Below are 13,968 nucleotides of genomic sequence, written 5' to 3' on the forward strand. Positions count from 1 at the left end.
AATGGAAACTGTAGTTAAACAGGCCCTGCGAGGTGAGTCCAGTCCTATTGGGGTTCCTGCTGGTTGTCTTTGTTCCCAATTCTGTCCGTTCTCAGGTCCTACAGTGGGGTCATTCCTCCCATCTCACCTGCCATGCGGGAGGGAAGCGGACCCTGGAATTCCTGCAGAGACACTTCTGGTGGCCCACCATCAGGGACGATGTCAGGGCATTTGTCTCTGCTTGCTAGACCTGTTCCCAAAGCAAGGATTTACACCTCTGTCCTCAAGGGTTGCTGCATCCTCTGCCCATTCCCCTACGGCCTTGGTCCCACATTTCCCTTGACTTCATTACCGGACTGCCTTCGTCCCAAGGTAATACAGTTATCCTTGTTATTGTTGATCGGTTCTGATAAGGCCTGTCGCTTTCTGCCATTGACCAAACTCCCCACTGCTAGAGAAACTGCTGAACTACCACAGGATATTGTTTCGGACCGGGGCCTCAGTTCACATCACGCTTCTGGCAAGCATTCTGCAAGTTGATTGGGGCCACCACCAGCCTGTCCTCTGGGTTCCACCCTCAATGGTCAGACGGAACGGATCAACCAGGTCCTGGAGACGATGCTGTGGTGTTTGGTGGCCACCTCCTGGTCTTCTCATCTGCCCTGGGCGGAGTATGCCCAAAACACTCTGTACTCTGCATCCACAGACCTGTCCCCTTTTGAGTGCCAGTTTGGTTACCAACCACCGCTGTTCCCTGAACAAGAAACCAATGTAGGGGTTCCATCTGCCCAGCAGTTCATCCAGCAGGTTTGTCAGATTTGGAAAAGAGCTCAGCACAACCTTCAACAGGCATCTCGGCAGTAGCAAACTCAGGCTAACCGTAGGTGCAGACTAGCACCTACCCTTCGTCCAGGACAGAGAGTGTGGCTTTCTGCCAAGGACTTGCCCCTAAAGGTGGAATCTCGTGAGCTGGCCCCTCGCTTTGTGGGCCCCTTCAAAGTAGTTCAAAGGATTAATCCTGTGACCTATCGGCTTCGTTTGCCTGCCTCCATGAGGATCAACCCAACATTTCATGTGTCCCTGTTAAGGCCAGTTGTCTCCTGCCCTCTAGCCCCTGCCCCTAAACCACCACCGCCACTCCGTGTTATCGAGGGTCAGCCTGCATTCACTGTTCGTCGCCTCCTAGACTCCCGCAAAGCCTGCGGTGGAGCCCTACAGTATCTCGTTGACTGGGAGGGGTATGGTCCGGAGGAGCGCTCCTGGGTTCTTGCCCGAGATATCCTGGACAAGGACCTTGTTAGGGACTTTCACACCCAACACCCTGATCGTCCAGCTGGGAAGGTCAGGAGACTTTCATAAACGGAGGGGTTCTGTCAGGTTTCAGACTGTATTCTGCCTTTTGGCCACCTGATGGCGACCCTGAGGACTTTCTATTAGAGCTCCAGACTAGTTAATGTGTTTCAGCTGTGTCTCATTTTCCTGTGTACTTAAGTTGCCCTGTTTGTTAGTCTTTGCCTTGGTTTTGGCCTTGTGTAAGTCTCTGCCCTGCTCTTTTGCTTTTTGTCATGTATGACTACCTTGCTAGTTTTTTTATGGACTGTGACTGATATCCTGCCTTGGATCTTTTCCTTGTTTTTTTGTATTTTGTTGGAATTTTTGCCCCAGCTTTTGTGTTTTATTTTTTATGTCTTCTGAGCATTGCATTGTTTGAGTTTTTTGCTTGCCTGTTTGTGTTTTTTTTCCCCCCCTTTTAATCTTTTGGATTTTTTGCCTTTTGCTACTAGTCACTCTGCTGACATTCCTTGTCATTTTTTGCTCTTCCCCTATTAAACCATTCAACCTACTCCTATACCAGCCTCTGCTTTTAGCTCCACTTATCTGTGTTTAGCTCCACCAGTAGAGCCTTAGACCTGTACCCAGAGATCCTGGGTTCAAATCCTACTCTAGTCCTGACAGAAAAACTGTGCTTACAGCAGGAGCCTGTGGGTTATTTTGACCAGAGAGTTTAAAAGCAGAAATATAAAATCTGTGTTAAATTGTTATATGAATTCCCCAGTGAACAATATTTGAGCTGTAAACTTTGAATCAAGACTGAAATGCTAGGTTTGATGACAATACTTGTATTTTGAAATAATTTATAAGGGCAATTCCATGCAAAGGCCACACACAAACAGATCTTCACAATCATTTCATATGGTTTTCGTTGTCAGTTGGCATTCAGAGTAGCTGAGTGTATGTGTCAACAAAAGTGCTGTGACAGTTTGATTGAGTTCCCAAACAGGCTTTATGCATATTTCAGATGCATCACATCCATAATGTTGGTTTCACATTATGCCACAGAAGTGCATATTTACCTGTGAAGGAGGCATGATTGTAGTGCTCTCTGTCATGACCAGACACATTTTCTGGCATCACACTGTTGTTTGCAATAAAGAACTTGATATTCAGGTAGAACCGGCTTATATTCTTGATGAGGACATAACATCAAACATCAAAGAAGCAGACATTCCAAAACATGTATTTCACAATTTTACATATCTGTTGCCAGGCAACAACACCATTAATCATCCACATAATTAAGATTAATACATTTAGACACATGAACAACCTTCATGCAAAATTTAGTAACTTTTCACAACTTCAAAAAAAGTTACCCTTCAAAAAAAAAAATTTTTTTTACAGAAAATGAATAACCCCTATGAATAACCCCTATTAAATGCATTTATTTTATTTCATAACAGTAACCCACAGCAATAAATATAATAAAAAGTGTTTAATCTAAATGAATATGGTTAAAATATTCATTCCCTGAGATCAGTTCTTCTCCTGAAGACACAAACGTGGTTCATGGTTATTGTTGATGCTAATTCCACTGATTGAATTGTTAATTGGTCTTAAATGTCACACCATTTCACCACTCTTTTATTTACCAAAACACTTCAAAGGCAAACCTTTGCTCATTCACATTCTTTTTAATGAGTTCCACTGTAAGTTAAATTCAGTTTGGTCTGTGTGGGGGAATGGTCACCCTTCTCCTCAAAAGTCTCTCAGTACCTGATGCATTTCAAATAATTCTTGAAGTAATGATGGGCCAGTTTGTTTCTTTCATCCTTTTGTCCTGGAAACCTAAAGCGCATGTATCTGCTTTGTTTGCGCTTCTTCTGGTGAAGGACTGAAAGCCCTTTGCAAGAGGCAATCAGCAAATCTCCAAGACCATCAAGAAAAAACTCTGATGGGGTTTAGGGCAGAGAGAGACAGATGAAGAAGAGCAATCATAAAAAGATACTCAAGAAGATAGATACTAAAGTACTAAAGGCAATTATCCTGAACGCTTCAAGATGCACCTACCAGTGTGAGCCACCCTCTTCAGAAACGGATCAAAGCCAACCCGTCGCACTGCATCCGTCCGTGCCATGAAGTAGTTGACGACCCCGTCTGCAAAGAAGCAGCCGTTAAGGCCTGGAACTGATTGAATCTGCCTATGAAAACGTCTGAGACAACCTCCCTCCTCTTCATCCCCTTCCTCGTACTGAAGGTGGAAAAGGAACTGATTTGTTTCCACTGCACCACCAACCTGGAAACAGAGAGAGAGAGAAAGTAAGGAACTTCTAAAGCTGAAATTATCCACTTTTATTCCTAGGTTAATAGCTAGAAAATGCCACATCATCTTTCCCTCGCCATCCAGTCAAAATGAACACTAATACAAAAAAACAAAAGAGGTGAGCAGAGAAAAGCAATGGATCTCATTCACTAATCATTTCATGGATTATTCATATTTAATACACAGAAGAACTTGAAAAATTAAGCATTTAAGAACATTAACGTATCTTAACACACTAGAGTATCTGTTTTTTTTCCCCTCATGCACAAATTTGTGCATATGCATGTTTAGAGAGCCATTGTTCTCCAGCATGAACTTCCTTTCCAAACAAAGAGTCTCTTTACTTACCACATCCAGTTCTGGAACTTTCTCCATTATCTCCACAAAGCTTTCAATCCGTGTATTGTTATCGAATATGTAGTCATCGTCAACCCACAGGAAGTATTTAGTGGTGACCTGAGATATAGCCAGATTCCTGCCTGCAAACCAGCCCTGAGGAAACAGATAAAGGGATATGCTGGATTTTATTTACCCACGTAAATAAAATAAAATAAGCACTATGTTGGTCAATGGGGCCTTAAAAATATTTACCTGTGCAGGAGGCATAATGTAGTGCTCTAAATTGTAGCCAGTCACGTTTTGCGGCTCCAGACTGTCGTCTGCAATAATGATCTTGATTTTGGGGTAAAACTGTCGGATGCTGTTGATGAGGATGTTCAGCTCGTCATATCTCAGAAAGGTCTTGGTTGTTATGGTCACCTGTGAGTTAATATCTAAGACAGAGAGAAAGAAGAGGAAAGGGTCGCTGACCATACATAATCTAAACAATATCAGATATGTGTAGGTTTTGTGGTCTTACCTGTCCCTGGGTCATACAGAACAGGAACTGATGGTCTCTTGATCACAATGGGAAATATAGCCTCATAGTCCTCAAAAGAAAAATTAACTAGGGAGACAAGGAATAGTGATTTACAATATTTCAATTTAAAAATAAAAAATAAATCAAACCTAAATCCAAAAAGCTCAATAGCGCACACCCATTCTCTGAACATAATGGACAGAAAGGGCAGTGCTGACATTACCCAGATCTTTAGTCTTGATATGGTAGATGGTGCTGGTGTAGGTCACTCTGGAGAGCAGATCATTGAGATGTGTGCTGCTGTTGGATGAGATGGTCAGATTACTTTGACCCTGTCCTTCCACCTGATCTCCATCCAGAACATCCTCCACTGAGAGCACTCCTTTCTTCACACTCAAAGACACCTATTGGTAGATGAATGGATAATCAGTGTGATAATTATTAATAATCACGACTGGAGATCTTTCACAAAGAAAGTAACCAGTAGTCACAGAACACAGAAAAGATTCATTTGGACGCTGTAAGCCCTTGCAAAGTAAAATGCAAAAGACCCTCCACCTTCACTGACAACATCAGACCAGACAACCCCACACATACATGTGGGCCACACATATTTTAAAACAAACCTTATATAGTCTTCTTTTTTGTGCATACAGAGCCAAACCTGTGAAAATGGGCAGTTTCACAATTCATATCTCATTTTCATAAATAATAACTTTTTCTTTCTAACCAAGATGTAAAAAGTACATAGTAAAGGTACATTCTTACTTAGTTAATACACCTCAACTTTTTATTCTGTTTGAAAACACAGTAAATTACTAATTTCTTTTCGCAAAAAATATACAGGAATATCTGTAATGGCTTCTGACATATAAGACCTAACATCCCAAAGTAGAAAGAGATATCTAAGCAAAGTCTCAAACACATCTGAGATTTAGAAACCTGTTTTACATGAAGGAAAGAGTTTTACCTGGTATCACAGTTTTTGCAAGAGGTGCCACTACGAAACCCTGGATGGGATATTGGAGGGGTGAGTTGGGTTGGGCTAGTATAAGTGACTCCATTTTTGTCCCCATCCTAAGAAACGTAGAATTAGAACTTTTAGAATTTAGCCCAATCAAATTTAAGAGTAATGAGAATGAAATGGACTGTTCTTTGACCTGAGCTGGTATTGACGGTACTCCTCTGTCCGACGTCTCTGAAGGTCTTGTAGTTCATCCGCCGGCACATACTTAGCATTTAAAGTGTATCCTTCACAGGAACAAGATGAACGATTTTTACTGGGGAATGGCCCAATGTTGTGGCCGTACAGTCTGTGAAAACATAAAGGCAATGATAAGCTAAATATCACAGATATGAGGTCCTATAAAATGATACAGAAGTAATATCAAGTTACAGAGAGTATAGTATTCTGAATAAATAACCAGCCACTGACCTTTGTTTAGAAAATTGGAGGCAACTTGTGCTGCAAAAAAAAAAAAAGAAAAGAAAAGAAAAATCACCTATGAAACAAATTTGCAAGACCACAGAAAGATGAACAGCCAAAAACTGACAAACAAATATGACCAAGATAGAGTAGTAGGGTCATACCCTGATGGCAGCAGTCTTCTTGTGATATCTGTAACATCCAGAAATCCACTTTGTATACTATAAATACCCAGTGCAGTAAGACAGAGCCCAGTCAGGAATAACTTAAAGAGAAAGCTGTAATTCATTTCTGACTATCTGAAAGGAAGAAGTTGAAAGCAGTTAAGAAAGCATTTAAATATAGCTAGATTTGCTGGGGTTGTAACAACCATTGAATGGTCAATCAAACAAAAGCATAATCCTATTGCTTATTGATCATATTAAGCATTGATCATATACTAATTATATGACCAAAATAAAATGAATGCTAAATAAATCAATGAATGTTTGGTAGCACTGTCCTCACCTTACTCCCACACACTATGTGGTTCCAGGTGAAAAAATGCCTGTTTTTCAACATTATCCTTTAATTTAGCAGGGTTGTTCAGTTGGTCCTAAACATAGGTTTTTATGAGCTATTTTGCAAGGTTCAGGGTCATTTGAATCACTTTCTTGAGTAGAACACAAAGAAGATATTTAGTTAAATGTTCAAGTTGTTTTTTCCTCATACAGATGACTCAAAACCTCAAAACTCCTTTTGTGTTCCACTCTGGCCTTATGGGTTTGGAATGACATTGGCATTGTTATCAATAGTACTAAAAGATACAGTTAAGATATGAAGCCCGATACAGTGTGTGAGGCGACATAAATTTTTATGAGCTATTTTGCGAGGGTCAAAGTCTACCCAAGGTTTCCACTGACATCAATAAAAAAAAAATAAAAAAAAAAACTCATACAAGCCATAAATCTGCTGTGCTAGTAACAGCACCTTCTTTTCTCGGTTTACGGACATAATGTACACCTGACATCCACCGATCTCTCTTGATAAGACCGACGTCACGCGTCACCGTTTCCGGGTCCATGAGCTCTATCAGATCCACTGATCTGTAACAAAGAACTCGAGCAAACCTATGCAAATTGGTGTTTGTTTAAAGTTGGAATTTTCCCCTGAAATGTTCTGTTCATATCAGATCGGTGGACACACCTCAGCACATCTATTACCTACAAACGTCAAAGTGCTCATTCTGAATTCTGTTTAAAGATCTATTTTATATACATTAATTCCTGCACAGTCTTATCCAGTTATTCACTGTGTTTCTGTAATTATGTTGTGCTGTAGGCTAATCTTGTTATTCGTACAGTGCAAACTGCAAATGTTCCAACAATGATTTCGTTAACAACAAGCATTTTTAAAGCAGTTAACTATTTACACGTTGGTTAAATGTATAATTAATTCAACAAATTATACATGTAACAAAATAAGTACAAATGCCTTTGTACTTTTGAGTTGAATATAGGCTATTATTTTTTTTTAAAGACATTTAGTAAATTCCTTTAGTCGCAAGTTACACCCATGCTTAAAGGTGAGCTATAGGTGCTCAAAAAAGTAAACAAGCAGATATACATTATTTAATTAAAATACAACAAATTATTTTCAGTAACATTATATTTAGGCTACTCACATCCTATTTTGCATTCGGATAGAAACTAATAAAAATAAAACAGTCATTTTTCACCTGTATTCTCAACCTCCAAACAGAAAATATTATTTTAAAAGTGTAAGATTATTTAAGTCTGTATAGCAACAAACGGAAGAACTGCATATAAGTACAGCAAAAGAGTATAACAAACGTGAATACATACCTGTTAGTTATTATCAGCAAGAGGCAACACTGGCGTCAAAAACTCCTGACTAACAGGAAGACGATTGGTCATGTTATTTATACAGCTACAAGTAAATATAAATATCAAAGACTGCCTCCAGCTCCCGATTAGTTTGTGCTACTCTGGAAGACGCTCCAGAAACATCCTGTCAGTTAAAAAAAAAAAAAATAAATCCTACAACGAAGACACTAACTACACTAAATCAATACACTGACATTTTCCACATCATATGCCAAGCATAGTAGTCATTGGAAATATGCATAGATTATACTGCAGATTACATCAGCTCAAATTCAACCGTGAAGACGCAACTGGTATGTCAAGGATCAACTTTGAAGTTGTGAAATGTCAGTAGGGTGTTTAAATTATGTGGATTTTGTTTGATGGAATTTGTTACAGTGCTGATTGATGCTAAGTTTGATGTTGTTTGATTTATGTTGAAATTTGAGAACAATTACATGATTTGAAAGGTTTAAGTTTGTCAACATTATAGTTTATTTATAATGTTATAAATGAAACCCATTTATTTGATCTGCTTTAATTGACTATAGTTAATATGTTGATGTTGAATTCAGTGGAATGTGAAATATTAGTTTAAATATCTTTATTTATGTTAATGCATATTTTATGATTGTGTCTATTTTTAAAGGTTATCAACCTTCTACTTCTGCAATTACAGCTACTGTGCTGCTTCTACTATTGCTTTGCTAAGCCTTTGCAAGCAGAAGAAAAATAAAATAAAAAAAAAAACAGTAAAGATGAGTTGTCCTCTTGCGTCCTTCAAAACTTAAAAGCCATTTATCAAGTTTGGGCAGAGCTGAATGGGAAAACCTAAAAAACTTGACAGTTGATAACCAGCGTGGCAGTGAAGACAGGAGGATTACAGGCCTAAAAGTCTCAGGAAGCTGTTGACGCAAAAGCAGAACCAGCTGAAGCAAGAGAGGACTGTAGCTAAAAGTGCATTCACCAAGCAAGCAAACTTCCTCAGTAAGGGAGTGAAACATATGACAAAGAGTGAACTACAAGAAGAGTTTAAGAAGCTCACTTCTGAGGCAAGAAAGGTTGGCAAGATAAACTATGAATACAGAGCTGGTCTGCTAGCTGACATAGCAAGTGGTGAAGAGGCTGAACTTGATAAGCAGCAGCAAGCTGACTTAGAAAAGACAATCCATGAATGCGAAGCAAGATTGGAAGAGGTTAGGAATATTGTCCTGTCCAACTTATGGTCGAGATATGGGAAAGATGAGATGGAAGCAGCAATCCAAGAAGCGGAAAGAGTCTGTGATAAAGCTGCTGAAGTACCTGTTATTGCTGTAAACAGATATGGCTATAAGTTCCAGCTGGATGGTGCAAAGGGAAGAATCCAAGGTGCAATCACAAGCCTAGCAGTTTGGGAGATGTGGCTTCCAGCAGCAGAAAAACCTAGTCTGGAGACCAAAGTGAAAGGTCTAAAAGCATACAGCAACAACCTTGAAACAAGGATGGTAGAATTCATCACAGCACAAAGAATAGCAGAAGATAAAAGAGACCAAGTGAGGGTGCCCCATGCCACCTCCACAATCGCAACCAACATTGAGAATAAAACCAACCAGTTTACCCAAGTTCAGTGGATGCAAGAGGAATTTCCATCGATGGAAGAAAGATTGGGAAAGTCTGCAAAAGCAAGGAGAGCCAACCGGCTCAGTTGAAGTAAAAAAGATCCAACTTTTGGACAGCATAGATGATAGAATGGGCAGAGATCTCCGTCTGTCCACCTACAACACTGCTGAAGATATATTCCGAGTGCTTGAGAACAGGCATGGAAACAAGTCCACAATTGCCTTGGAAATAATTGAAGATCTGGAAAAAATCCCCATTTTAAGAGCAAATCAGCTGAGGAAAATCACTGACTTAATCCAAAGTGTAGCGAACGCCCTGGATGATCTCACAGAACTTGGCAGCACAGGAGCCATTAACAACCCTCTAGTTATCAAATCAATAGAAAGTAAGTTACCTGACAACATGAAAAGAGACTGGCTTGTCTTCATGGTCAACCCAGCAAATGGCGTCACTCCAGACAATCACTTTGATAACCTCCTAAAGTTCCTGAAAACACAAGAAGAAATTCTAGAGAAATTGAAGCAACTGGGAGTAAGTGAAAAGCCAGAAAAGAAACATCTTTGCATGGAAAAGAAGTATGCTTCCACAGGGACCACAAGGAAAGGCGGATGCATCGTCTGTGGAGATGAAAAGCACCAGGAGAAGATATTGTTCTGCAAACGGTTCAAAGAACTGAAGCCTGGAGAAAAGCTGAACTCTGTGGAAAAGCTAGGAGCATGCAAGAGGTGCCTGGTATGTCATGGTGAAGATGACAAATGTAAAGATATTTACCTGTGTAGGAGCAGGGACTGCAAGAAAAGTAATTCTCCAGACCATAATTTCTTTCTTTGCCTGAAGGGAGACTTCAAAAGGAGTGAGGCAGACAAAGGAGGAAAGGCTAATGTGAAAAGGCATCAGTTCACAGAGAATCAAGAAAAATTCATATCTGAACTCTCACCAGAGATGGCAGAAAAATTCAGAAAAGCTTTTACCAACATCACTGCAAATACAAACAGTGTTGGAAAGAATCAATTTGGAGTGCTGGAAGAACTGCCTGTGATTTTAATGCTGTTGGAGGTAACTGCCAATGCAGGAGAAAAGATCGGGGCCCTGATAGACTTGGCGTCAGACACAAACAATATTATCCACAAAGCTGCCAGAAGATTAAATTTGAGGAGTGCAAAGGTTACTTTAGTCGTTCATGGAGTCGGAAGAATGACCATGAAGGTCAAAACCAGAAGATACTTTCTCAGAGTGAGGGTCAAGACTCCCATAGGCACGGAAAAAGTTCATGAATTTGTTTGCTACGGTTTGGATGAAATTGCAAAGGTAAACAGAGTAGTCAAGCCTAACAAGAGAAAACTCAAGAAATTCTTTCCAGGAGTCAAACTCGAAGATCTGAAAAGACCAAAGACCATTGAGCTGCTGATAAGTCATTGCGAGGGAAGACTTGTTCCGCAAAGCGTGAAGGTAATTGGAGACCTTGTTCTGTGGGAAGGCCCATTAGGGAAGACTGTTGGTGGAGCACATCCAGACTTCTTCGAAAAGGTAGATATGGCTGTTAACAAGTCTGAAGAACATTTTGCTCGATGCATGAGAACATTCGCAGTGAGGTATCAAGAAATCACAGAAGCACAGGAGTTCACAGAAGCACAGCTTGTGAACCCAAGTGTGGAAGATGTCGGTGTGGCAGTTGCCAACCAGGAGGCAAGGAAATGACTCTAAGTGAAGAAAGAGAATTGGAAGTCATAAAGAAAGGACTTACCTATGTGAAAGCAGATGAACACATTGATGAACCTCACTGGGACACAAAGTACCCTTGGATTGAAGATCCAACTTCTCTGCCTAACAACAGGAGTGAAATGCAGGGCACTTTTTTAAGGACAGAGAAGCAACTCAAGAAAGAACGAGAGTGGCAGGTAGCATATGCAGCCCAAGTCCATGAAATGGTGGAAAGAAGAGCAGCAAAGAAACTCACCAAAGAGACCATTGCCAGCTGGAAAGGACCGGTGTGGTATGTATGTCATTTGGTAGCACCTAACCCACATTCTGTGACAACACCTGTGCATCTTGTATGGAACAGCAGCCAGAAATTTAAGGGAATCAGCATGAATGACCTACTGCTGAAGGGGCCTGATGTTCTCAATCCAATTCGAGCAGTCCTCCTCAGGTTCAGGAAAGGCGTACATGCAGCCCTTGGTGACATCAGAAAAATTATAATTCTGTGTGGTTGGAAGACTTAGAGATGCTCCTCCATAGATTTCTGTGGAGAGACACAGAAGATGGAGAAATTAAGGAGTATGCCATAACCCGAGTTAATATTGGTGATCAATCAACACGGTGCATCGCTCAGCTGGCCATGAGAGAAAACGCAAAGCTACCTGAGTTTGTTCACCTCGAGGAGGAGTGTAATATCCTGGAAGAGGATTCATATGTTGATGATATCTTGAGTTCTCACAATGACAAGAGAAGACTAGATGAGATCACCAAAGGGGTTGAAGTAATCCTGAAGGCTGGTGGATTCTTCCTCAAACCATGGGTCCAGTCAAGCCAAAGTGGGAGGCAGGAGCATGTACCAGAAATGGCCAGAGCAGTAGGAAAAGTGCTCATTCTTCCAAATCAAATGAGAAGAGAAGATAGTAAAGCTCTGGGAGTCGGGTATTTGGGTGAAGAGGACAAACTATATCCAATGACCTCAATCAACGTCTCAAAGAGGAAGAATAAAATGAGAGTTGGGAAAAATCTCATCAAAGAAGAGGTGAGAGGGAAAACTCCTAACCCACTAACGAGGAGAGAGCTGCTAAGCCAAGTAGCCAGCCTTTATGACCCAATTGGTCTCATAATGCCTGCTAAACAAAAGGGTGCCATTCTGGTAAGAAAAGCATTTCAGGAAGCTGGAAGCAAATGTCTGAGCCGAGACACTTGGGACAAGCTACTTTATGAAAAGTTAAGGGAAGAAGACATTCAGCTCTTTGAGGAATATGTCCGCCTCGGCCACATTACTTTCCATAGAAGTCTCACACCAGCCAACTAGATTGGGAAACCTTGGGGAGTAACATTTTCTGATGGAAGTGACAAAAGCTATGGAGCTGTGGTGTACTTCAGATGGGAGACAGAAAAAGGTGTCCAAGTCCAATTGGTTGAGTCCAAAACAAAGCTGTCACCACTAGATCAAAAAGGAGAAGCAGTCAAAGCTGAAATATGCAGTGCAGTCTTCGCAGCATGACTTAGGAGATACATTGAAAAGCACAGTCAAATGGAAATTGATCGATGGTTTCATCTACTGGATAGCCAAACCATGTTAGGAGCAATTCAAAGAGACAGTTATGGTTACCATACCTTTTTTGCAAACAGGGTTGGAGAAAATCAGAAAGCCGGGTCTGTTGAAGACTGGTGGTGGATCCCGAGAGACCTGAATGTGGCTGACCTCATAACAAGGGAGGCAACTCCAGAGGACCTCCAAGAAGACTCTGTGTGGCAGAATGGACCAGAATTTCTGAGGCAACCTTTAGAAGAATGGCCAAAAAAATCAGCCAAAGAAGTTGCTGCATATACTAAAGAGGGCATAGACAAGCTCCAAAGGAAGTCTTTTTCTGCAGCATTGACCAGAGCACAAACTGTAAGAAACCGAAACAGTGCCAAAGCAGTGCTAAAAGCTCCCATAAGAAGTGAGGAGAAAAAGGATCAGAGTTTTTCACTGCAAAATAACCCAGCTGGGAAAGAACCTGACAGTGGCATTTGGAGAGCACCAGCTAGTTCTGCAGTAATGAAGCTCATTGACACCAGGAAGTTCTGACGAAGCTGGTCAGAGTCATTGCCTGGGTATGGAGAGCTGCAATGAAATGGAAGATGGTACTGGAAAAGAGTTTAATCTCAAATAAATCAAAGTGGGAGGAATTTCCTTCAACAGAAGATGTGAAGTTGGGATCAAATATGCTGTACTTACTGTTGGAGAATATGAAGACGCACCGAGAGATCTCTCCCTTGCGACACAGGAGGGCATAACCTTCCAAGATACCGCTCTCAACAGACTCGCAGTGTTTAGAGATGAAGACACAGGACTCTTAGTTTGTGGAGGAAGGTTCCATAAAGAAAAAACGGCAGTACCTATTCTACATATGAAGCATGGATATCAACTCTTCTAGCTCAAGAAGCCCATGGAGTGAACCATGAAGAAATACCAGGCACTCTCCTATGGATGAGAAAGAAAGCTTGGGTGATAAGAGAAAATTAGTAAAAAGAGTTGTTGACAAATATGTGGCATGCAGAAAAACCAGGGCAAGAAAGTGTCAGCAGATCATGGGTGACCTTCCACCAAAGCGAACGATACCAGCAAGACCATTTGAATACACAACAGTGGATTTATTTGGACCTTATGAAGTGAAGGATGAGGTGAGGAAGTAAGTAAAGCTTAAGGTATGGGGGATTGTCTTCTGTTGTATGGCATCCAGAGCTATGCACACAGACGTGGTCAGTGACCAGTCAACTGAAAGTTTCCTCCTGGCCTACCAAAGATTCATGGCATTGAGAGGGCATCCCAGAAAGCTGTGGTCCGACCCTGGAAAACACTTTGTGGGAACCAGACCTGCCTTGAAGGAGCTCTACATGTTCATGGACCAGTTTCAGAGGTCAGAATTGGAAAATGAGGTTTCCAAGCTTG

General features: G+C 41.0%; 1 protein-coding gene across 1 annotated transcript; it reads right to left on the bottom strand.

Moving 5' to 3' along the window:
* Positions 1–2,477: 2,477 nt before the first annotated feature.
* LOC113545812 (beta-1,4 N-acetylgalactosaminyltransferase 2) lies at positions 2,478–8,017 on the bottom strand. The gene is made up of 12 exons (XM_026945431.3): positions 7,710–8,017; positions 6,030–6,164; positions 5,875–5,904; positions 5,600–5,752; positions 5,410–5,516; positions 5,066–5,103; positions 4,663–4,843; positions 4,440–4,526; positions 4,172–4,353; positions 3,929–4,072; positions 3,328–3,553; positions 2,478–3,208 (listed from the first exon to the last, which is right to left on the bottom strand). The coding sequence occupies exons 2-12, from the start codon at positions 6,152–6,154 to the stop codon at positions 3,027–3,029; spliced, it is 1,455 nt and encodes a 484-aa protein (XP_026801232.3). The 5' UTR covers positions 6,155–6,164; positions 7,710–8,017; the 3' UTR covers positions 2,478–3,026.
* Positions 8,018–13,968: the final 5,951 nt, after the last annotated feature.

The sequence above is a fragment of the Pangasianodon hypophthalmus genome, chromosome 2, assembly GCF_027358585.1.
Source record: "Pangasianodon hypophthalmus isolate fPanHyp1 chromosome 2, fPanHyp1.pri, whole genome shotgun sequence".
Lineage (NCBI taxonomy): Eukaryota > Metazoa > Chordata > Actinopteri > Siluriformes > Pangasiidae > Pangasianodon > Pangasianodon hypophthalmus.